Source organism: Chiloscyllium plagiosum, unplaced genomic scaffold (genome assembly GCF_037043375.1).
Source record: "Chiloscyllium plagiosum isolate Xiang-an unplaced genomic scaffold, Cpla_swu_hap1 HiC_scaffold_9, whole genome shotgun sequence".
NCBI classification, from domain to species: Eukaryota; Metazoa; Chordata; class Chondrichthyes; order Orectolobiformes; family Hemiscylliidae; genus Chiloscyllium; species Chiloscyllium plagiosum.
Window position 1 is genome coordinate 69,735,656 of NW_028270147.1, and position 26,044 is coordinate 69,761,699.

At 39.2% G+C, this 26,044-nt stretch overlaps 1 protein-coding gene across 5 annotated transcripts in view; it reads left to right on the forward strand.

Annotated features, from left to right (window-relative positions):
• axdnd1 (axonemal dynein light chain domain containing 1) overlaps positions 1-26,044 on the forward strand; it is a 179,924-nt gene that overhangs the window by 92,361 nt on the left and 61,519 nt on the right. For all 5 annotated transcript variants that reach the window (XR_015758172.1, XM_043699575.2, XM_043699576.2 and 2 more), the window contains exons 15-19: positions 4,358-4,524; positions 10,543-10,618; positions 13,107-13,341; positions 18,992-19,208; positions 22,073-22,166. Coding sequence is in view for 4 of the 5 variants with exons in the window: in XM_043699575.2 (XP_043555510.2) it covers positions 4,358-4,524; positions 10,543-10,618; positions 13,107-13,341; positions 18,992-19,208; positions 22,073-22,166 (789 nt within the window). In the remaining variant the exon portion in view is untranslated. The remainder of the gene's footprint in view (positions 1-4,357; positions 4,525-10,542; positions 10,619-13,106; positions 13,342-18,991; positions 19,209-22,072; positions 22,167-26,044) is intronic.

The following is a 26,044-nucleotide window of genomic DNA, read 5'->3' on the forward strand; positions in this document are numbered from 1 at the left end:
AATATGCTTTCAGCAGAATGAGCCCCCTCCCCCGCCCCTCAAATTAGTTCCATTTATTGGATCATTAACAATTTAAAAGTTTGTTGTTTATTACTTTTCAATAGCTTTGCTTGAGTTTGTGGGAGTACTGTGGAATTGCTTACAGTGATAAAGACTGAAGTAATTGGTGCTGTGCATGGGGAAGGCATTCTTTGTTACTGCAAGAACTCTGGGTGCACCACTCGCTATAATTGTACATTATAAGCACTCTCTCCCAGGCTGTTGTGTGAGGAGAGAGATACAGATCCTGCAGTTAAGAAGGCTAGTTGTTTGCATTAGCAAGAAGAGCAATGGAAAAATAGTTTCCAGTAGGAAACCTGATGTGTATCAGGTCTTCTGCATCTATTTTTGTACTCTAACCTAAACCATAAGTATCGTGTTTATCAACTGTGATTCACAAAGGAGCTACACTGCCATCTGTTTGAATCATGACCTGCAATGTCAGCATCACTCCTAGTGACAGTCAAAGTGACTGCGCCTTTCTATGCTTCTCCTGATTTGGTGGAGCTCTCTGTTACTGTACTTAGCAGACTGAAAAAAAAGAAAAAACAACTTGTCTCAGTGCCAGAGGACCATAGCCAGAGATGACTGGTGGGTCACCATGCCTGAGGTGAAGGACAGGCTTAAGAAGGCACGACCTTCATGGCAACTTTAGTTGGAATTGAGTCCCTGCTGTTGAAGCCATTTTGTATCATAAACCAGCTATCCAGCTCACTGACTTTTGGATTCATAATAGTGTGGTGCGATATCTGTAAACTCGCAATTATGAAATCACAATTATTGTCGACAACTTCAGGAGGAGTAGAGGGAATAAGAAAGGGAGCAGGTGACAGCTTTTACAAGGACATTTGATCTTAAATATTGCTTTGAAAATTTAGGTTTTGAAGGATTATGGAAATGCTTGTCGTGATTTCTTTAAAATAGCTAACTTAAAATTCATTGGAGACAATGGAGTTTTTAAATTAAACAAGGCTTCCTGTAAATCACATCACTGATGATAGCTATCTGCTTTACAGTAAAGCCCTGTTGGGGCTGTTTTGATCAGTGGTTTGGTGAGGTTCTTATGTAGTTTGGTTCAATACAGGAAAGCTTGCTAAGAACAAGCTGAGTTGGAGAAAAGCTTGCTAAAAGTAAGCTGAGTTGGAGGAAAGCTGGTTAAGAGCAAGGCACCTAACTGTTTTTTGTGATTTCAGAAAACACTTCTGTCTACTTCAAGGTGAAGCCTATTCATTCTTTTAAACGTGTGATTAAAGGAACATCTCAAAATTGTATTTCACATGCAAACTTTATTTGCATAATTTTGACCATACTTGACGATACATGCTAGAAGATCACTGCAACAGACTCTGGTATATTCTAAGCTTTATCCTTTTGCCTTCAAGATCAACACATTGGTTAAAGTGTTTTATTATCAGGGAGCTGATCTTTGCAGATAAATTAATTTTTTCTCTTCCTGAAGAGTGTGTATTTTGGGATATTTATCAGGATAAGCATTTTTATTTCTGTATTATTGACTGTGCACGTTAACCAATTATAGCATCTTTATTGACTAAATTTTGTTTTGATAATAAAACTCTCCATAGTTATGTTTATTAAGAAACCTGAATAATAGATCTTGCTATTTAAAACTTGATTTTGGTAAGGTATTTAATTTGTCCTATTGATAACTGGAAAAGTATTTTGTAGTAACCCATGTTGTAACTTATGCAGTGGTGGAAATAGCATACTGATAGATTTTTTTTTAGATTACTTACAGTGTGGAAACAGGCCCTTCAGCCCAACAAGTCCACACCGACCCACCGAAGCGCAACCCACCCATACCCCTATATTTACCCCTTACCTTACCGCGTGGGCGGCACGGTGGCACAGTGGTTAGCACTGCTGCCTCACAGCGCCAGAGACCCGGGTTCAATTCCCACCTCAGGCGACTGACTGTGTGGAGTTTGCACGTTCTCCCCGTGTCTGCGTGGGTTTCCTCTGGATGCTCCGGTTTCCTTCCACAGTCCAAAGATGTGCAGGTCAGGTGAATTGGCCATGCTAAATTGCCCGTAGTGTTAGGTAAGGGGTAAATGTAGGGGTATGGGTGGGTTGCGCTTCGGCGGGGCGGTGTGGATTTGTTGGGCCGAAGGGCCTGTTTCCACACTGTAAGTAATCTAATCTAATCTAATCTAATCTAACACTACGGGCAATTTAGCATGGCCAGTTCACCTGACCTGCACATCTTTGGACTGTGGGAGGAAACCAGAGCACCTGGAGGAAACCCACGCAGACACGGGAAGAACGTGCAAACTCCACACAGTCAATCGCCTGAGGCGGGAATTGAATCCGGGTCTCTGGCACTGTGAGGCAGCAGTGCTAATCACTGTGCCACCATGCTGCCATAATGTGCAGCCATGCTGACTGAGAGTTCATAATTTGCTTCCATTCATACAACACCAGCTCACATTGTGCAATAGTCCCAAAAAATACCAAGCTTCAGATATTAACCATTTCAGTATCCTCTTTACCAAAGTGCTGAAATAAAATCAACTTCAAAATGATTATTCTATACAAGCTTGAAGCAATAAAACACAATAATTCATACAGAACTCAAGTAGTTATCCTTAGTGACTACCTTGAGAGTGCCTTTACCATTGACAAACAACCAAGTTTCTAGTACCTAGATTGGATCTAATGTAAGGAGGAGTACGTCAGGTTCCACGCGATTGATTGTGATAGGGGACTCTCTCGTCAGAGGCACAGACAGACATTTCTGCAGCCAACAGAATGGTGTGTTGCCTCCCTGGTGCCAGGATCAAGGATATCTCTGAGAGAGTGCAGAATATTCTCAAAGGGAGTGGGACTAGCAGGAGACCGTTGTACACATTGGAACTAACACCAGAATTAGAGGGCATAGGTTTAGGGTGAAAGGGATAAATTTAAAAGGGACCTAAAGGGCAACTTGTTCACAGAGAGGGAGGTGCGTGTATGGAATAAGCTGATACAATTACAATATTTAAAAGGCATCTGGATGGGTGTATGAATAGGAAGAGTTTAGAGGGTTATGGGACAAGTGCTGGCAAATGGGACTAGATTTATTTAGGATATCTGGTCGGCATGGACCAAAGGGTCTGTTTCTGCGCTGTACATCTTTATGACTGTGATTTTAGTGCTCCTATGTAGTTCGACCACAGTGGCTGCAGCATGGCTGATGGAAGATTGCTGACTTACAATTGGATATAAAACATGCCTGCAGAATACTCTGAGGTAGGTCTGGAACATAAGACTTGTTCTGGACTGATCTACCCTCCATGGGCAGCAGCAGTCTAGGGTGGCTAGCTAACAAGCAATACTAAGGGCATTGGCAAAGTGGCAGTGGTGAGAGCCCAGTTGCTCTCATATTAAGAGCAGAACAGGTTCATTCTCCATGAAGGCATTCAACTGCCCTGACAATTGCGAGTGATTTTTTTGCAGCACATTTTGTTGAACTACTGTAGGACTCTCAAGGCCCATTTGAACTGTAATATTCACAACCATGATGGCAGCAATCTGACCTCCCTCGGCAACAAGCTGAAATTTCATGATATCAATTTGCACTTTAATTGTACTAGTCAGGTGTTGAATAACTTCTGCTTGTGCTTCAATGGAAGTGAAGAATTGGCCGAAAAGATGAATGTTTTAGCCGCAACTGCTTTCTGTGGCAGAACATTCTATGCGCTCACCACTCTCTGGATGAAAAGAATTCTCCTCATTTCAATCCTAAATGGCCTTCCCAGCAACCTAAACTGTGACTCCGGTTCTAGACTCTCTGGTCATCTGAAATATCTTTCTTGTGTTCACCTGTGTAGTCCTGTTAGAATTTTATAGGTTTCTGAGAGATCTCCTGCCCCTCTCCCCCATTCTTCTAAAACTCCGAGATGAGTTTCCAAATGGATACTTACACTATTACCAAGGCTGCACATTTCTGTCTTGGCAACACCACCCAACTACATCCTTGCTTGAGCTCATTTGCTACTGAAACTCTCATCCATGCCTATGTAACTTTGAGATTTAACTATTCTATAGGTAATTTTACCTGTCTCCCATGTATACTTGAGGTCCTCCAAAGCTCTGCTCTCTCAGACTTAGGGCTGTTGTGGCACAATGGTTATTTTCCTTGAATGGTTTTTATTTCTGATTTTCAGCATCTGCCATATCTTGCTTTCATATTGAGAGGCTTGTGCAATGGTGTCGAAGATCATCTTGCAGAGATTCATCTCCTTAAATAACTTACCACCAACATCTTAAACCATTGATAAATAACAAACTTATTTGCTTTTTTTTAACTCTATGGTGTTAGGATGCAGAAGACCAGACCAGATTACAGCAAATTACTGCACGGTGGAGAAAGCTGATGACCAAGTTTTCTAAAATTCTTGAAGCTGCAGAGAATTCAAGTTATGAAAAAAGAGAGCAGGTTCTACTTGGCTTCAAGAAATGGCATGAATATTTTTCTGACAAAATTTCGTAAGTATTATCAACCATTGGGATTTCTTGATTATGGTGTAATACTGAGTCACTTGATGCCCAAGATAAAACCTTCCAAATTCCAAATGCTTCTTGCTTGCATTTCCCCATTCTCAGGCTCCATTCTAGAATGCAAGTTACATGGACACAAATTTACATTAGTAAACAAAGAAGTAACTTACATTTGTATAGAATATTTTCAAAGTATTTTGCACCTGATTTAAAGTTTTTGAACATTTTAATTATTGAAATTAGTCACTGTTCTTGGACTAGTATGACAGCTAATTTTTGCCAATTAGTAGCCACTTAAAGTTATTGATTAGGTTATGTTAAATGCCATTTTGAATACTGCAGCACTCCCTTAAGATTGAATTCTCAGATGAGATTATGAGCCCAAGTTCTAAATATGGCTTGAACTATAGGTCAAGTTGATATTCCAGTGTGCTGTTTTGGAAATACTTTTCAACTTCAAGTGGTTGAGGCAGGCACAGTAGCAACATTTTAAAAAACAATTGGAACTAACTGAGTGGGCACTATGGTCAGCATGGACCAGTTTGGGCCAAAGTGCACAGTGGCTCAGTGGTTAGCACTGCTGCCTCACAGCACCAGGGTCCCAGGTTCGATTCCAGCCTCGGGCGGCTGTCTTGCACGTTCTCCCTATATCTGTGTGGGTTTCCCCTGGGTGCTCTGGTTTCCTCCCACATTCCAAAGATGTGCAGGCTAGGTGAATTGGCCATGCTAAATTGCCCACAGTGTTAAGTGCATTAGTCTGAGGGAAATGGGTCTGGGTGGGTTACTCTTCGGAGGGTTGGTGTGGACTGGTTGGGCCGACAGGCCTGTTTCCACACTGTAGGTAATCTAATCTAATCTAATCTAATTATAATTCATGACTATCATCCAAAATATATCTCAGTAAGAAGGAAAGATTCTAAGAGTGTGTGAAGCTAACCAAGGAAGTTAAGGAGAGTACTAAGTGGAAAGAAAATGCATAACAGAAGGCCAAATTTAGTGATAGCCCTGAAGACTGAGATAAATTCAGATGAATTCAGGTGATGGTTATGGGGAACAAGGAAATGGCAGATGAGTTAAACAGATAATTTGCATCTGTCTTTACAGTAGAAGATACTTTGAACATCTTATTAATACTAAAGAGTACGGTGAAGAAATTAAATACCATCATTATCACTAGAGAAGTAGTATTAGACAAACTAATGGGGGAGGGGCTAAAGGCAGATAGGTTTCCTGGCCCGGATGGCATGTATCCTAAGATGCTAAAATAGATATCTATCGAAATAGTGGATGCAATGGTTGTAATTTTCCAAAGCCTTTTGGATTCTTGAAAAGCACCAGAGCACTGGGCAACTACCAATGTGACATCTTTATTCAAAAGGGCGGAATGGAAGAAGTAGGTAACTAATGGCCAGTTAGCCAAATGTCTATTGTTGGAAAAATAGTGGAATCACTTATTAAGGAAAAGCAGAACATTTGAAAAATCATAAACTAACCAAGCAGAGGCAGCATGGCTTCATGAAAGGGAAATAGCATCTGACTAATTTATTAGTTTTTCAAAGAGTTTTTCAATCACAGTGGATATGGGGAACCAGTAGATGTGTTGTATTTATATTTTCAGAAGGCATTCAGCAAGGTCCCTCATAAAAGATCAAGTACTAAAGTAAAGGCTCATAGTGTAGGTGGCAGTATATTGGCATGGATAGAGAATTGGCTGTTGTGCAGGAGGCAACATGTGAGATTAAAGGATCCAACTCATGACCAGTGAAGTTCACAGGGATCAGTGCTGGGACCATAACTGTTTATGAGATATATTAAGGAGTTGGAGGAAGAAAGAGACTGTACTGTAGCCAAATATGCAGGTGACACAAATAGGTGGAAAGGTGGATTACGAGTTTACAGTTTACAGACCACAGTTTACAGAGAAATATTGATAGGTTAATAAAATTGGCAAATCGAGTATACTGTGAGAAAATGTGAAGTTGTTCATTTTGAAAGTGAGAACAGAAGAACAGACTATTAATTAAATAGAAAGAAACTGCAGAAAGCTGCACCTGAAATGAGCTTGTGGGTAATATAACATTGGTCATTATTTCAAGAGGGTTGGCTATAAGATCAGGGAAGTATTACTGTAACTGGAGAATGCGCTGGTGAAATCGCTTATGGAGTACTGTGAGCAGATTTGGTCCCGTTATTTAAAGAAAGATAGCATTTCATTGGATGCAGTTTAGAGAAGATTCACTAGGATAGTCCCTAGAATGAAGGGATTGTCTTATCAGCAAATGTTAAACAGGTTGGAACTCTACTCACTCGAGTTTAAAATAATGCCAATTGATCTCAAGTGAAACATACTGGAACTTTAAAGACTTGACAGGGTAAATGCTGAGAGGATGTTTCCACTAAAAGAGAGTTTGGGACCAGAGAGCATTATCTCAGAATAAAGGAATTTCCTCTCTCACAGGCTTATGAGACTTTGGAAATCCTTGCCACAGGCAACTGTGGGGGCAGAACCGTTGTGTATATTCCAGGCTGCCTTGATCAGGCAGGGACTCAATGGTTATATGGAGAAAATGCAGGAAAGTGGCTCTGGGGAATGTCAAAGCAGCCATGATCCTATTAAATGTTGGAGCATGCTCGAGGGGCTGAATAGCCTACTCCTGTTCCTATTTCTTGTGCTCTTATGTTGGAACCTTGGCAAATTGCCATTTTTCAATGGTAAACCATGAATTTAGTTTAATAGATTGTTTAAATTTGGTTGCATCACAGCTACCCGACAATTCTTCTGATGTCTGCATACCTATACTTCTCAGCTGGACAGTAGTGACCAGGATCATGAAAGGGATGTTTTTATTCTAACCTCTTTCCCCTGGAGTCCTGTAGTCAACTAAGGAAAATTTAATGTCTGTCTCGAAAAAAGAGATTATTTGACCAGACATCAAGCCTAGAGTCTCCCAGAGTTCACCATGCATTTAACATACTGATATATTCTCATTAAGCATTCGACAACGTGAAGGATCTGGCAAAAATGGAGCATTTCAGGCGAGAGTTAGCATGCTTCTGACTGTTTTATCTCTGTCACATAAATAACTTAATTCACATATATCATATTCTAGCTTTGTTGAATTAATTAGCATGTTGAGACCAATATTAACAGGAAAGGTTGCAGCTTTAAGTTTGTTCAAATATTTTCTGAATTTCTGAATTTGAAAAATATTTAAATTTTCTTTGGCCTTTGCACAAAATCTTTATTCATCCTAGTTTTTTTTTCAAATTAGTGAATTGTTCCAAATAAGTTAGAAAAAAAACACTTCAAAATAGTGAACCTTCATCACATGCATCTCTCTTGCATCTCTCCATGTCATACGAATGTATAATTGCAATTGGAACAGCTCAGAGAAGGTTTGCTTGACTCATTCCAGGGTTGAGAGGCTTAACTTATGAATAAAGCTTTAACGCATTGAAAGCTAGATCATGTTGGAGGGGAGGAGAATGCAAGGTGATCTTATTCATAAATGTAAGATCTTGAGTGATCTTGAATGTAGGGGCTGGGGACTAGAACTGGGGATGGTATTTAAAGTTAAGAGATTTTAGAATGTGATAACGAGATTCTGTTTTTTTCAGAGGATCATTAGTACATGGAATTCTCATCTGCTGAAACCAGTCAAAGCTTTGTCAAAAATTTTATTCAAGGCAGAGTTTTATCTCTTTATAACTTTTATAAAGTTCGATCATTCAGTGAATGACAGAAAAGTCACACAATAATTTCTCAAGTTTAAGAGTTTTAGCACAACAAATTAAAATTAATAATAATTTAAGCACTACTTCAGAAGGCAACTTATACTCTAAACCAAAGAAAAGATCCCACATTTAACTTTCATAATGATCAAAAATTCCCTATCACAGTTATACTTTACTCTGACCTTTAATTAAACACTTCATTCAGAAACTAGTCCAAATTGATCCTCAGCTCAGTTTTTTTTCCCCACTGGACAATTTCTAATTCCTGAACTGACTTTTAAGATCTAAGTTACTCTGGAGATCCTTCCCTGAAGCCAATACTAGGAAAATCTTTCAGTTTTATTTAAACTTTCACAATCTCGGTGTCCTTAATCCAAGTGTGAACTTGTATCCACATTTTGCACTTTGAATAATAGAGGTTTGCAACTTGTATCTCTCTGTTCTTCCTCTCCCCCGTTTCTCTCAGATTCTTGGTGAGAGGTCCTGTCTGTGAGATGCAGTGATATCTTTAGGAACACTAATTTGCTCCGATAATGGCTTCCAAAAGGTTTGTCTTCTCTCATAGCCCATCTTTGTGACTGACCATGGACCTTGTATTCCTGACAAAATCATAATTACCTTTCTTCTATACCCTTTGCCCAAACTGAATTCATCTCAGAGTTAAATAGACTGGTAAAAGTATAACCATTTACAAGATTTGACATTGCTAACAACTATCCTTGAAAACTAGGTCTACCTTCCATTAGCACATCTTCTCTGGTTACTGTTTAGAGATGGGAATATTTGCACCTTATTTCCAATAGTCACATCTAAACTATGCAGGCTTGTTGTCATTAGATTTCAGAACAGGTCACAGGGCTGTCTCATTCTTCCATTTTATTCTAAATCAAAGAAATAATCTCAAAACAAAACAAAATTGCAAACCTCATGTTTGTAATAGTATTTACATCTGGTTCAAATATTGGTGGTTAGGATGCTATATCATATAATCCAGTAAATTTCAAAACCCAGAGAGGTATTTGCTTTATCATTCTGGACTGGAAAAGTTACATCACTGTGCACTCTGAAAAGGAAGCAATGCTAACTTACAAGAATAAAAATGAATACAGTCAGTTTCTGGGTGAAGCACTAACATGTTTCATAGTGTGTTCAGTTCAATTAATATGAATTTAACAAAATATATTCAATACTGCAATGAAAAGTCCATTAGGTATTGAAGACAAGCATAAAAATGTATATTTTGTAACTTGATGACACGATGAGTTTAATTTATATTCTGTCATAAACCAGTTTCAGCATTGGTTTTATTGTTTGGTATGACGAAGGTGTTTGGTATGCTTTCCCTTATTAGTCAGAGCATCAAGTATAGGAGTTGGGAGGTCATGTTGCGGCTGTACAGGATATTGGTTAGGTCACTTTTGGAATATTGTGTGCAATTCTGGTATCCTCATGTTAGAAGAATGTTGTGAGACTTGAAAGGGTACAGAAAAGATTTACAAGGATGCTGCCAGAGTTAGAGAGTTTGAGCTATAGGGAAAGGCTGAATAGCTGGGGCTGTTTTCCCTGGAGTATCATAGGCAGAGGGTTGACCTTATAGAGGTTTATAAAATCATGAGGGGCATGGATAAGGTGAATCAACAAGATCTTTTCCCTGGTGTATGAGAGTCCAGAACTAGAAGACATAGGATTAGGGTGAGAGGGGAAAAATTTAAAAGGAACCTAAGGGGCAACTTTTTCATGCAGAGGGTCATGCATGTATGGAGTGAGCTGCCAAAGGAAGTGGTGGAGGCTAGTACAATTACAGCATTTAAAAGGCATCTGTATAGGCATACGAATAGAAAGGGTTTAGAGGGATATGAGCCAAGTGTTAGCAAATGGGACTAAATTAATTTAGGATATCTGGTTGGCATGGACGAGTTAGACTGAAGGGTCTGTTTCCATGCTGTACATCTCTATGAGGTCAGGCAGCATCCAAGGAGCAGGAGAATCGACGTTTCGGGCATGAGCCCTTCTTTCAGGCTCATGCCCGAAACGTCGATTCTCCTGCTCCTTGGATGCTGCCTGACCTGCTGCGCTTTTCCAGCAAAACACTTTCAGCTCTGATCTCCAGCAGCTGCAGTCCTCACTTTCTCCCGGTAATCTCTATGACTCTACCTAGAACACAATAAACGTATTTGGCAAGCCCTTAATAAAAACATGTTGATGCTTGTGACTACCTGTGCATCATTTTCAAATATAAAGGTATGTTTTTGACATTTTCTGCTCTTATAGGAGTCCTGCAGGAATCAAGTCTATTTCGAGAGAAAAGTTGTTATTGCTGAGAAGTGATATGAAATACTTTCATGAGGTGAGCAGTTTATTTAATTCAGTTTGCTGTTACAGACTTTTTCCCCTAAACTAAATTTTGGAAGCCAGATGAAATAAAAACATGATCATTTGAATGGATTCAGGAGTACTCTGACTGGACTTCACATATATCCACTGGTGGAGGGGCCTGTTAAGTTCAGCAGGTGGACATCCTCTGTAATTGGTTATTTATCACTATCATAATTCAAGGTCGTAAAACAATTGCCTTGAAAGTAGAAGTGAGGATGGGGTAATCAACTAGCCTTTTATTTCTCGAGCCAAACTTGGCGTCAACTAATGAAATGAACCTTTCTTCTCCTTGATGGCTACAAGAATTCTTTGTAAAATGAGTTTCAGTAGATATCATAAATTTACCCTTAATTTAGTATACAGCATACTGTCAGTGAGACTACAAGAATAGCTAAATGTATGTGGACATTTTAAACAAGCATTGCAGACAAGGGTATCTAAAACAATTGGTTAGAACCCGACACATTGAGAGACTGGACTATCCTCATTAAATGGTGAAGCCAAATCTGGTATAAACCGATGAGGTGAATGTCTTCTCTCTTTGCTGGATATCTGACCCTGGAAGCCCTTTTTTTCATTTGCTTGTTCATGGTGTGATGATTGTTGAGGTGCTCTGTAAAATGGTATTGTCAGCTTGGTTATATTCTAAATGGTAACATTTTGATCTGTTTATGCGTTCAATGTAAAGTGTCTGCAAATTAATAGAAATGCAGAGGGTTGAATGTTCTCTTCCCTAAAGGTGACAGGGCCGGTGGCACAAAGGTCAAATAATCGGGTAGTTTGGCTCTGGCAAGATACTGATCCCCTTCTTCCCCCACTATCCACCCCTACCTCAGAAATGAAATTATAGGCAGCAAACTCTGTAGCCTGGGCTGATGTCAATGTACTCTAGCTCCCAGTGTTAACGTAATATTGAGCTATAGAGTAACATCTGTGATCAGTGAGACAAAAGCATATGAGCCTCTGTGGTAAAGCACTGTTCTGAGATTGAATGTATTTGTATGGTAGAAGGATAAAGAAGGTTCAGTTTGTATTTGACCTGGTAATGTTTAATGTTTAAAATGGAAAGGAATTCAGTGTCCAGTGTGTGTCATTTTGATGACTACTGCAAACTTTATAGAACAGCTCCTTCTGGATATGGATATGCTATATCTAGAGCTACGTTTGTCTTTACTTTTAAAGAGGTTCATTTACAAGATGACTCCACATTTTTGCAATAATAAAGATGCTCACACATATTAAGGATAATGAGTCAATGTTTCATATAAACCAATTGAAAAGCAATTACTGATGAGAGAATTTATTTTTGTCTATTCCTAGGCCATCCATCCAGAAAGATCACGTGGCCTCCCAGTGTAACATTCAATTTTTTCTTAGCTAATTCCAGGTTTTTCAACATCGGTTTTTCTGAATTAACTCAGTTCCATATATTTATCATGCTTTGCAGGAAGATGAACTTTCTAATATAGCTCAATGTTTACCTGTAATTCATTTATGCCCGGTGTTTCATTGTTCTGCCTATAATTTAATTAAAAGTAGTTTATAGGAATGTCCTTTTTGTACAGTTTGCCATTACTTGCATTTTGTAAAATCACCAAGCAGTTTTCTTTCAAAATTGCTAATCTCAAATTTACTTAAATCGTCTTGTAAACTTCTAACATGAGATATCAATCTTCAGGCTCTGTCTGCATGGCTTCTGTTAATTGAATGTCTTCAGGTAACTCAGTGACAAGACTGTTCACAGGACTCAAGGTGTGAACAGTACAGCACACAATACAATTTGAGTGTGACTTCCTTTGATTTGTATTTCCAAGCAATTTTCAATCCATGTCTTAAAATTGCCTCCAATTCCATTTTCCTCATTTTTGTGAAAAATCTCTTTTGTGGAACCCTTGTTAAGGAAGTTTATGTAGAGAGTACCATAGATACTGTAACTTTGGGGTGAAGATTTGAAGTAAGCATTTCATGCTATTTACAATGAACAGAGACTCAATTTTGGGATGAGTTAATTGAGATTCATTGTCTCAGTGTGAAATTAACCTTAAGCCATAATGTTCCACGCATTGAGTTGTTTAACCTTAATACATATGCAAACTGCCTATGGTGTTTTCTTAAAGCTGTCCAATTTGCTCTGGTCTGGTGAAAATACAGTACTTAAATGCAAATCGATTAAATAAAACCTTCCTGTATAGAAAGCATTTATTCAATTATTGTGAATAGAAGGGTTCAAACGTCAGTAGAATTGAGTATTTTGTACATTTCCTAAGTGCACACAGATTAAAATGATAATATTTTGTCATGGCATTTTTCACTTTCCTTTTCATTATGGCAACTCAAGCAGTGATTTGTGATCCAAAATTGATCAAAAGGATGTTTAAATTAGAAATGTGACTTTCTTTAGATATGGTCTGAATAAATCCGTCTCATTTCCCTGGAGGACTTTATTTTGTTTTCCTTAGGTGATCACTCAAGATTATACACGATATGAGGGGTCATTATTCTTAACTACTCAAGAAGATCTACTGGATGCAGAGCAGCTGCAACACGAGTGGACTGATCTCACCCTAATTCTGTTTGAACGTCACCGGTGGTCAGATAATGATAAAATGCCAGAGGAGATAAAAATGGAAGAATTAAACAATAGTGCGAAAGAACTGTCTCAACTTTATACGATCATGCTAACAGGGGATAATGGTATTATTTTAATTATTTCACATCCATGTACTTTGATTCAAAGGCTCTTTTCTTTGTGAAATATCTACAGATGAAGGATAAGGAGTTAGCTCAGGTTTCTGTCTCAATCCCTGTGGCTGACATTAGCTACTGTCTGTGAATGCCCTTAGAAGGAAACCACTGGTCCACATCCTTTCTCAGGATTTTAAATGTAACATCCAAAACAGGTTATTTCTTAAATATACACAGCTTTTGTTTATGAGGCTTCACGAATATGGCATTACAATGTAGGCTTTTAGAGTGAGTTTAGCCAAGAGATGCTGTTGCAAGTTGTTAGTTATCACACAGCTTCATTTGCTTTAGTGTGATTTTCAAACAATATTAGAAGAACACATGGTAGGATTAAACTTACTTAAATTACCTCTAACCTATGTTTCATTGACTTGATGGCATTAAGTTTAAATTTGGGGAAAACAAATTATATGGATCTGTACATTTCTCTTTATTTCCTTTTATTTCTCTCCTCCATTTTAATTTTCCTCCTATTAAGACACCAACTCACTGAAATGTGTTGATCGTTTTTGTACATATCCAAGTGGCTGGTGTAATACTCAAATCTTTAATCCCAAAGCAGGATGGCATATGTGAATATAAAGAAAAGTAGGGGTGAGAGAAATTCAAGAAAGAGTAATTAATCCATTGGGTTAAAATTTCTGCATATTCTTTAGCTCTTCTACACAACATACTGAGATACATAGTCCAATGCAACCTCATGCCCATATCTGCAAAGAATGATTTCTCGGTCATCATCTATAATCCCAAGTGGCAAGTATAGGAAGTTGAAATCCATTTAAATTGAGATGAACAGAGTTTCTTAACAAACAACAGTAGCCTCTGTCAATCCTTATCTTATATCTGGTCATTTTCCCTCTGCAACCATTTTCTATTGGGTTTCCCAATAATAACATTTCTCTTTCTTTTCACTGCAAATATTTGAGGAAACAGGGTGAAGTACAAGTGTCTATTGTACTGGTAACAAAATTGGAACAAAAATAAGATAGTAATTAAATTAGAAAGTGTAATTAGGTAACATTAAATCTTAAATTTTAAAATCTAAAAATGAAAGCAAAAAGAAAGTACCGAAGGAGGAAATTTGTATATTTAAGTCATGTTAGAAGTTAAAATATAAAAATCTGCAACAGAAACTCACCCTTCTTCAATGTCACCTATTTCTAGTTTTAATGCAGATGCATTGAGGGACAGGTGACTAATGTGCTTGTAGAATGTACATTGTTTATTTAGATATTTTAATAAGGCTGTGTACTTTCATCTTAAGCCATTCTATTTTTAACCACTGGTGGCATGGGATTTCCCAAGTCTCAGGAAAGTTGACAACATGAAGGAGGGAGATAGGGTGATGCCTTTACAGTACTGCTTGTGGGCAAGGAAGACAAGGAATCCTGAGGATCAACAATCTAACCTTAAATGGCTGAAATCCCCAGTAATCTGTTTCTTTCTCCTGATCACATTGTACGGCACTTCTATGACCCATCAACTTCTCATCCCAACGTGGTCAACAGCTACTGGCTCACCCCAACAATCAGAATCTGCTGATCTGTAACCACAATAAAGACATTACCTCACATGCATGATCCTTATCACCATGCTCGCAATCATTCTTTCTCGCTCTCCCAGTATAACTATCTTCACTCATGGGTTTGGCCCTGTGAGGCAGACTTTCTGCACGAAAGGCCTCAACTTTTCAATCTTTTTATGGGCCTTGTCTTTAAATTCTACAGGAATTTTGGGAAACTCCTTGATGACGCACTCCTCCTTCGGCACCTCCCCCTGCGCCCCACCCCTCCCTCCACCTCCAACTCCTGCACTGTATTTACCCGAGGTTACAATGCATTTCAAAAATTTAGGATGTAAGGTTAGGGTAGTGATTGTGAATTGCCCATCACCAAAAAAAGTTATATTTGTATAATACTTGTAATAGAATCAAAGAGATGTACAGCATGGAAACAGACCCTTCTGTCCAACTCGTCCATGCCAATCAGATATCCTAAATTAATCTAGTCCCAATTGCCAGCACTTGACCCATATCGCTCTAAACCCTTCCTATCCATGTACCTATCCAGATGCCTTTTAAATGTTGTAATTGTATCAGTCTCCCCCAGTTCCTTTGCAGCTCATTCCATACAGGCACTGCACATGGAAGATATAGAATGTGAGAAATAGATGGTGACATCTTGAAAAATGTCTGTATTGTAGAGGAGGTGATACTGGATGTATTAAAACACATAAAAGTGGATAAATACACAGGAACTGATCAGGTGTATCCAAGAACTCTTTGGGAAGCTAGGGAAGTGATTGCTGGGCCCCTTGATGAGATATTTGAATCATCAATAGTCACAGGTGAGGTGTCGGAAGTCTGGAGGTTGGCTAAAGTGGTGCCACTGTTTAAGGAAGGTGGTAAGAAAAAGCCAGGGAACTATAGACCGGTGAGCCTGACATCAGTGGTGGGCAATTTGTTGGAGGGAATCTTGAGGGACAGGATTTACATGTATTTGGAAAAGTGATTACGGATAGTCAATATAGCTTTGTGTGTAGGAAATCTTGTCTCACTAACTTGATTGAGTTTTTTGAAGATGTAACAAAGAGGATTGATGAGGGCAGAGCGGTGGACGTGATGTATATGGACTTCAGTAAGGCGTTCGACAAGGTTCCTTGTGAGAGACTAGTTAGCAAGGTTAGATCACATGGAGCTGGAAATGTGTTGCTGGAAAAGCGCAGCAGGTCAGGCAGCATCCAGGGAACAGGAGAATCGACGTTTCGGGGCTTATGCCCGAAACGTCGATTCTCCTGTTCCCTGGATGCTGCCTGACCTGCTGCGCTTTTCCAGCAACACATTTCCAGCTCTGATCTCCAGCATCTGCAGACCTCACTTTTTCCTCATAGATCACATGGAGTACAGGGAGAACAAGCCATTTGGATACAGAACTGGCTCAAAGGTAGAAGACAGAGGGTGGTGGAAGGGTTGCTTTTCAAACCGGAGGCCTATAGCTGTGGTGTGCAGTAATGATGAGACACTTTACAGAAACATCATACTATACTAAACCACATAAGACATTAGGAGAAAGTGAGCACTGCAGATGTTGGAGAACAGAGTCAAGAGTGTGATGCTGTAAAAGCACAACAGGTCAGGCAGCATCCGAGGAGCAGGAGAATCAACATTTTGGGCAAAAGCCCTTCACCAGGAATGAGGCTTGTGGGTCAGGGTTGGAGTTCAGGGAAGGTAGCCCAGAAAGTGATAGGTGGATGAAGGTGAGGGAGAACGTGCTAGGGTCAGAGGGGGAAGTGAATGGGCAGATCCAGAGGGTGGTGCTGAGTTGGAGGCTTGGGACTAGGATAAGGAGGGGTGGGGGAGGAGAAATGAGGAAGCTGTTGAAATCCACATTTATCCCATGTGGTTGCAGGGTCCCAAGGCATTCCTCCTCCAGGCGTTGAGTGGTAACTGTTTGGCGGTGGAGGAGTCCCAGAACATGCATGTCCGTGATGGGGTGGGAGGGGGAGTTGACGTATTCAGCCACAGGGCGGTAGTGTTAGTGGGTGTGGGTGTCCCAGAGATGTTCTCTGAAATTATCTGCAAAACGTTTGCAGATCGTTTCAGAGAACATCTTTGGGACATACGCACCCACCAACCCCACCACCCCTTGGCTGAATACTTTAACTCCCCCTCCCACTCGGTCAAGGACATGCAGGTCCTGGGCCTCCTCCACCGCCAAACTGTTACCATCCGAAGCCTGGAGGAGGAACTCCTCATATTCTGCCTTGGGACCCTGCAACCACACGGGATAAATGTGGATTGCAACAGCTTCCTCATTTCCCCTCTCCCCACCTTATCCTAGTTCCAAGCCTCCAACTCGGCACCATCCTCTGGACCTGTCCATTCACTTACCCCTCTGACCCTAGCACGTTCTCCCTCACCTTCATTCACCTATCGCTTTCTGAGCTACCTTCTCCCAAACACCAACCCCTCCCATTTATCTCTCAGCCCCGACCACAAGCATACCTGATGAAGGGCTTATGCTCGAAGTGTCAATTCTCCTGCTCCTCGGGTGCTGCCTAACCTGCTGTGCTTTTCTAGCACTACACTCTCGACACATAAGACATCAGGACAGATACAGTGGCACAGTGATTCGCATTGCTGCCTCACAGCACCAGGGACCCGGTTTGATTCCAGCATTGGGCAACTGTTGGTGCAGACTAGATGGGCCCAATGGCCTCTTTCTACACTCAATCAAAACTTGATTGAGATGTTAGGTTTTAAGGAGCAAGAATGTGAGAAAGAGAAACAGGTTAAAGGAATGAATTCTGAAACACTCAGCTCTGACAAATGAAGACATAGCTGTTAATAATGGTGATTAGGATACAATTTTGGATAATCTCTTGTTTAAAGATGGTAGAGCATAGGAGACAAACCAGGAATGCATTGGAGTTTTGAGGCAAGAACAAGGGTTTAATCAGAAAATGAGCTATGACTGGGCAGCAATGGAAAATGTTGTGAATATGGACATTGGTGCTTTTTGTTATGGCACCATTTGTGGTCAGAAGCTCACCTCTAACAAGTACAACATCAAGGTTAAGAATAGACTGGTTTCGTTTCGGACTATTCCCAGAGGAAAGGAGAGAATTTTAGCTTGGAAATGGAATCCAAAAATAGTTGCTTCGCTCTTCCTATATTTAATTGGGAAGATTTCTACTCATCCAGTGCTGAATATTGATAAAGAAGTCTGATAATTTAGCAACAGTGGCAAGGAGTTGAGAGAGGTGACTTTGAAGTAGAGCTAGATATTATCAGCATATTTGTTATAACTGATACTGTATTTCAGATGATGCTACCTGGGGCAGCATGTGGATGAAAAATGGAGGAAGCCAAGGATAGATCGTTGGGGGACATCAGAGGAAGTGGTGTGGGAGAGGCAAGAGAAGCTATTGCAAGTGACACTCTGGCTGCAAGTAAATAGATAAGAATGGTATTAGGTGATGACAATCCCAAACCGGATGATGGTAGTGAGACTTTTGAGGAGGATGGTGTGATCTGTCATGCTAATTGCTGTAGTCCAGTTTAAAATAATGTGGAATAGCTGACATGTGTTACAGTCAGGTCAGTATAATTTATGACTTTGGTAAGAGCCATTTCTCTGTTGTCACAATGGTGAAAGCCTGATTGGAGTTATTCAAAGTTGGTATGCTGGAAAGATGGGCAAAATTTGGGAACCAGCTTCTTAAATCCTTCCCTCCTGTCTTCTCCAACCTTACTTTCAACAATAAGTACAAAGGACTCATGAATTTCTTTGACATGAAGTGTGAGCACTGAGACAACAGATAATACTTTGATCTGCTCTGAGATCTTGAGTATGGCTTTAATGACTTGAGTACATTGCAACTAAATAAGCCATGAGCTGATGCAGTGAGTTGGAGTATTTTCCTGTTAGTTTTGCAAATTGGTTTAAATTAGACCTATTGATGGAACAGAAGCCTCCCCGCCAGCTATAAGGCCTCTACATGAAATGACCTTATTCTATTTCATTCTAGTTCACAGTAGGCTAGAATTAATGGTGACTGTTGATATTGCAGAGAATTATACCTGCAGTTATTTTGACAGGAACTGCTTGGTCTATAATGAAGCTACAAGACCAGCTTGAATCTTATCGGGTTAAGTTCGACTATGCCAATATGGAAGACGTAGGATCTATAGAATTTGATTTGCTGAAGCTTCATGAGCAATTACCCACTTTGATAAAACTCTTGAAGGATGCGATGAACTTAGCAGCATTCTCACAAACCGAAGAGGAGAAAAAGAATAAGAAGTATTCTGTCAGGTATTATTAACAACATCTTGTTTGACAAAAAGCCATTAACTTGAATTGTTCATTTCCTTTCTCTTTCCACAAATTCTGCCTGACTTGCCTAATATTTCCAGTACTTTTTGTTTTTATTTCAGATCTTCAGTGTCTGAAATATTTTGCTTTAATTTACTTATCTACTTCCTTTCAAGATCACTAGTTAGCAATTATCATTGAAAATGAATGAAGTCAACGTATGCAAGTCCCAAAAATCTCTTGCAAATTACTAGAATTGAATGCAGTAAAATCAAAGCTGAGTCCGTTTAATCATAAATTAATTTAAACATGCAATATCATTTCCAAAATGGGTGTTACAAACGTTACAGGATAACAGGATGTCACAACAGAAGCTGGTTTATTTACTAATTTTAAACCAATGGACTACATTGATTATACAAGGACTTCAATTTACCCAGAATTTTTTTTGTTTTCTTCTGATAAAGACATACATTCCTTCTCGACCCAAACTTCTTGCTAGCCTTTATTCGATGCCGATCATAAGTTAGATACTAATTGTTGCATGTGAACTTTATACATTGACTTCTTTCTGTTTTCCTTGCCCTCTTGATGAGATGCACTTGGATTCTGCACAATGATATTAACCTATACTGGAAATGTTGTGGAGAATCATGAATATGTGGGTCACCTGTGCATGAACAACGTTGGCTTAGGACTTAGAGAGATAGAATCAGTGACTTGGGAGAAGGGTTTCCAATGGTGTCCAAAGAACATTGCTTCACTCTTTCCAATATTTAATTGGACAAGTAGGAGAAGTAGTTTGACAGTTAGGTGATCAAGATATCTTGGTGTGGTAGACCTGGATATCATCAATATACAGGTGAATTATATACTGAGGGCAGGATATACATGAGAAATAGGAGACCAAGGATAGATCCTGGAAACACGTTTAATAGAAAACTGTAAACCTTCCAAGTTAATGTTGATTATTTGATTTCAGCCATGATAGAAGTACAACTGATGTCCATTCCCTAGAATAGAGAGTGGAAAATAAGAGTTCCTTTAAGAGTTATAATTCAGTGATTAAAACAGAACAATCTCTGTTATCCGAACATCAATTATCTGAATTTTGGATTATCTGAACAAAATCTCAAGGTACCTTTACATGCATTTCAATTGAAGGAAGACAATTCTATTCCTCATCCATTTAATGTAACATTTTGTAAATTTGAACAAGAATACAGATGCAAGTATGCTTTAATAAATAATTAACTTCAATACTCGAGACGTGACCTTATAGTTAAGTCTTACACTTTCTATAAGAAGGCTCTCCAATAGTTATTCTCCCCCTAGGACAAAGGTTTGCGATTGTGGACATTCAAGAACAGCAAACATGCAAGCTCGAGCTGTGCACTCCGGAGATTTAAGTCATAAATACGCTCGCACTTTCATTTTCATTTCCATTGCTTTATCCTCCCGTTATCCCATGACGACTCTTTATTTTCCATACAATAGGTAGTTCAATATCTTTCAGCTGACATGAAAATTTAATGTAACTTTTTTTTGATGGGGGAGAGCAAATCGTAGTGAGTTAGCAAACATGAAAATAAACAGGAGGAAACACGAGGAAAAAACTCACTAAAAAAAGATTGATGAGAGGATGGAAACTGAAGTCAACAAGAAGATCTTTCCTCTCTCTCCTGTTCCCCCTGAATTTTGCGCCCCTCTCTCTCTTTGTTGCTGAGGAGGGAGGGACAACACTTGGTTAGTCTGGACGGCGGAACAACACCAGACAAAAAGATGCCGGCTGCTGTCAAGGACCTGGATAAAACCAAGGAAATGTCAGTGAAAAATTTCACAGACTTTAGTCGAACTCTAGCCAAAAAGTGATTTTATTTGTAAAATATAATAACTTTTTAAGCAATATCTAGTGTTTGTACACATTTTATCGATTGAATGAAATAAAAACTCTGTAAACATGCTTTTTTATGTAATTATGTTCAATATGGCTTCCTGAATCAGATCTGTTATCCAAACAATCAGTTATCCGAACAAAATACTCCCTGCCCGTCTTGTTCGGATAATCGAGGTTGTTCTATATTAGAAAGTCAAAATATGTGGACATCAGATGAAAATGGCAGCAGTCTGTGTTCTGATTACTGTGACTCAAGTAACTTTCCTTCAATAACTGGCCTGACTTCCATGTGAAGAATCTATACTCAGGTGATGTACAAGAGAATTCCAGCAACTCATAGTAACCCCTATCCCAGGCTTGTATCAGTTAACACAGTGCATTTTGGTTTTTGTGCTCAGTTTTATCGTGAACTGTAGAGTTAACTGTTTTATGCTACCATGGAAGTCATAGAAAAGATAGTTAAATTCCTAGCTTTTAAAAAACAAATTATTTCATGGAATGTGCCTGCCACTGGCAAGGTCGGCATTAGTTATCCATCCCTAATAAGGCCAGAGGATGTTCAGGTAGAAATCAGCCATTCAGCCCATCAAATCTACTCTGCCATTGAATGAGATCATAGCTGTTCTGGAAACTGTAATTTCTGTTAAATGCCCACCCCCACTCCATTGTCCCTGATTGTGTGGACCTTTATGGTATGTAGGAGTGTATCTGTGTTTTCTGTTAACTGTAGGAAGTCTGTGCCCCTATCATTCTCTAATAACTAGGGCTGAATGTATAATATACTGTATTATAGGGGCAATAAGCCAAATTGAGCAATTTTTTAACCATGTTACGGCAAATATGGGGACGTATATTTTCCAGTAATAAAATGATAAAACATACCAAATGAAATTATTGTTTTCTACTGCGAATCATGAAAACCATTAGGCTAGAATTTAAGCTTCCTCGTTTATTTTCTCAATTCTAGTCGACATCTTGGAGAAGTAACTCAAAAGATGCAGGATTGGTTGTTGGAACTATTTAAGATGATAACCCACATGGACACTAAGCTCACTAAGCAGGTAAGCAACAGGAAATTTGTCAGCTTATGAACGTTGAGGAGATAGGCTATGGTGTTATGCCAAGATTGAGGTGTCTTACAATTAAGGGAGACAGCAGGTTCTTGTCAGGGAAAGCAATCATGGCGGTGGTGTTTCTCCTGTTTCTGCAGCTCTTTCTTCTCATGTACAGAATTAGGAACCATAATCACAGTGGGGTTGTTTTTTTTTACATAGATTAGATTCCATACAGTGTGGAAACAGGCCCTTCGGCCCAACAAGTCCACACCGACCCTCTGAAGAGCAACCCACCCAGATCCATTCCCCTACATTTACCCCTGACTAATGCACCTAACACTACGGACAATTTAGCATGGCCAATTCACCTAACCTGCACATCTTTGGATTGTGGGAGGAAACCGGAGCACCTGGAGGAAACCCACGTAGACACGGGGAGAATGTGCAAACTCCACACAGACAATTGTCTGAGGCAATAATTGAACCCAGGTCTCTGGCGCTGTGAGCCACTATGCTGCCCAAGGGTTTAGGCTTTTGAATCCTATATCTTTATTTATAAAAATCCATCAAACGCTCAGGCTTCAGTCTGGTGCATTTCACAACCACTGCTTTTTCAGACAATTACATGCAACTCAGGTGTTCGCATTATATTGAGAGTATGGTGCTAGAAAAGCACAGTAGGTCAGCAGCATCCAAGGAGCAGGAGAATTGACATTTTAGGCAAAAGCCCATCATCAGCAATGCTTTTGCCCAAAATGTCGATTCTCTTGCTCCTCGGATGCTGCCTGACTTGCTGTGCTTTCCGAGGGGAAAGTGAGGACTGCAGATGCTGGAGATCAGAGCTGAAAATGTGTTGCTGGAAAAGCGCAGCAGGTCAGGCAGCATCCAAGGAGCAGGAGAATCGACGTTTCGGGCATGAGCCCTTCTTCAGGATTCCTGAAGTCATTCCTGAAGAAGGGGTCAGGCCCGAAAAGTCGATTCTCCTGCTCCTTGGATGCTGCCTGACCTGCTGCACTTTTCCAGCAACACATTTTCAGCTCTTGCTGTGCTTTCCCCACACCACACTCTTGACTCTAATCTCCAGCATCAGCAGTCCTCACTTTTGCCCTGTTCACATTATATACCAAACTCCACCAATTTGAATCTGGCCCTACACCATATCTGGATGGCAACATCCAAAAAAAGCCTGAACTCCTCAAGCACTGCAAACAAATATCCCATGTATAGATGCAAACATCTTGAATTGACAGTGACATATTTTGTGCAATTCATTTCCTGAATTTACATCCAAGTTTAAAACTGATAAACTGTTCCAGTAAATAACCAATTGACCTGCAATAACATACTGTTTCTATGCACAAACAAGCAAGCTTTGTAAACCATAGGATTGGAATTTAGAATTCACTGTAGTATCTTGACAACTTTAAATGCATTTAAAATCTAGAAATAAAGAAGACACCAGATTTATTATTTATTAATTAATTATTAGTTATTCATTAATGTCTTTTCATCTAGATTCTGATTCTCCCTTACGTGGTAATTTTTGTGCTTCTATTTAATTTATATCCTCCTTTAATCTTAAACACCTCAATCCAATTTAGAGCAAATAAGTCCTAGCCAGTTGAAACTTTTCTGATAGGTTTAACTTCTCAGTTTTGGTGTCATTCTAGTAAATATTTTTGACAACTTCTACTGCATCTGGATCTTTTATACAATATACTAAAACTCTTCGCAATTTTCCAGGTGTGGTCTAAGATTCCATAAAAACTTGAAATAATTCTTTATTTTTCAACAATATAGAAAATTAGAAAGTAGAGACAGATGTTATCCATTTGGCCCATTGACCAACTCCAGCATTCAACATGATCAAGGCTTCTATCTGTTATATATTCAGTGACTGGCCTCCACACTCTTTAAGTGAATACATTTTTTCTCATTTCATCTTTGTCCAATTTGTCCAGTCCTTTATTAAAACATATAAAATAAGGAAAATGGGAAAAGATTCTTTCTCATTCTACTAAACTTCAGTGAATACAGGCCCAAGTAATGCAATCTCTTCTCCTATGACAAACTTGCCATTGCAAGAATCAGCCTGGTGAATATTAACTGGACTCCCTATATGGCAAATATATACTTTCTTAAGTAGGTAGACCAAAACTGCACACAGTGCTCTAGGTGATTTGTCACCAAAGCCCTGTACAGCTGCTGGAAAACTTCCTTGCTCCTATACTCAAACCATCTCGCAAGGAAAACCAACATACCATTTATTTCCAACTCTTTGCTGCATCTGCATGCTTTCTTTAAATGACTGGTCTGTAATGACACCCATGACCCTTTGTACATCAACATTTCCAAATCTATCACCATTCTGTTTTTCTTAGGAAAGTGGACAATTCCACATTTATCCACATTATACTGCATCTCCCACAAATTTGTCACTCAACTTGTTTAAATTCTCTGAAATCTCTTTATGTCCTTCTCATCACTCACACCTCATTTTGTATTGTTAACAAATATGGAATTATTACATTTGATTCCCTAATCCAAGTCAATATATATTGTTAATAGTTGGAGCACAAGCACTGATCCCTGTGGTAAGCCACCTTTCACTCTGAAAATAACCTACTTATACTTACTCTCTATTCTTGTCTGCTCACCAATTCTCAATTCTTAAGAGTAAATTACCATCAATCCCATCTGCTTTGATTTTACGAAATAACTTCTTACATGAGATTTTATTAAAATCTTTCTGAAAATCCAAATACATTATCTTTACTAGTTGTCCCTCATCTATTCTACCAGTTATGAGCTCAAGAGGTTCAGGTTGATTAGCCAAACACAATTTCCCTTTCGTAAATGCACACTGACTTTGTGTAATACTGTTTTTACTTTGAAGTATCACATGCTTTCTGATAGAATCCAGCATTTTACCTTCAACTGTTTTTGGGTTAACCAAACTGTAATTCCCAATTTTCTCTCTCCTTTCTTTTTATGTTCTATTAAATTTGCCACCCTCCAATCTGTTGGAATTGTTCCAGAACATGCAGAATGTTGGAAAATAACAAACAATGCATCCACTATTTCCAATGACCATCTCCTTTAGTACCCTGCTATGTAGCTTATTAGGTCCTGGAGATTTATCAGCATTTAGTTCTTTAATTTTTCCAACTCTTTTTCTTTCTGCTGATGCTAATTTCCTTCAATTCTACCTTCTCAAGAGGTAGAATTCTACCTTACTTTTTTATCCTTTTGTGGCTCCCTTTTGTGTCTTCTTCTGAGATGATGGTGTGACAAATAAGTGTGAGGTAGTGCATTTTAGAAGGTCAAACAGTAAAAAGAAATACACAATATACAGGAATGTATTGAGAGAGGTAGATGAAGGAAGAGATCTTGCTGTACAAGTACACAGGTCCCTAAAGGTAGCAATGCAGGTAGATAAGGTTATAATGCTGTCCTTCATTGGCAGAGGTATGAAGTACAAAAGTAGGGATATAATGATAAAGCTGTACAAGATACTGGTGAGGCCACAACTGGAGTATCGTGTGCAATTGTGCTCACCACATTGCAGAAAAATTGGGGTTCTTTACCTTGAAATAGAGAAGGCTGAGGGGTGACATGATTGAAGTATACAAAATTGTGAGGGGTAGAGACAGAGTAGACAGGAAGAATCTGTTTTCCTTCTCAGAGAGTTCAAAACCAGGTGTCATAGATTCAAGGTAAATGGTAGAAGGATTAGAGGGGATGTGAGGAAAAACTTTTTTATGCAGAGGATGGTGGAATTCTCTGCTTGAGTTGATGATGGAGGTAGAGACACTCAGCTCTTTTACAAAGTAACTGGATCTGTACTTTAAGTGCTGTAATCTGCAATGTTATGCAGGACGATG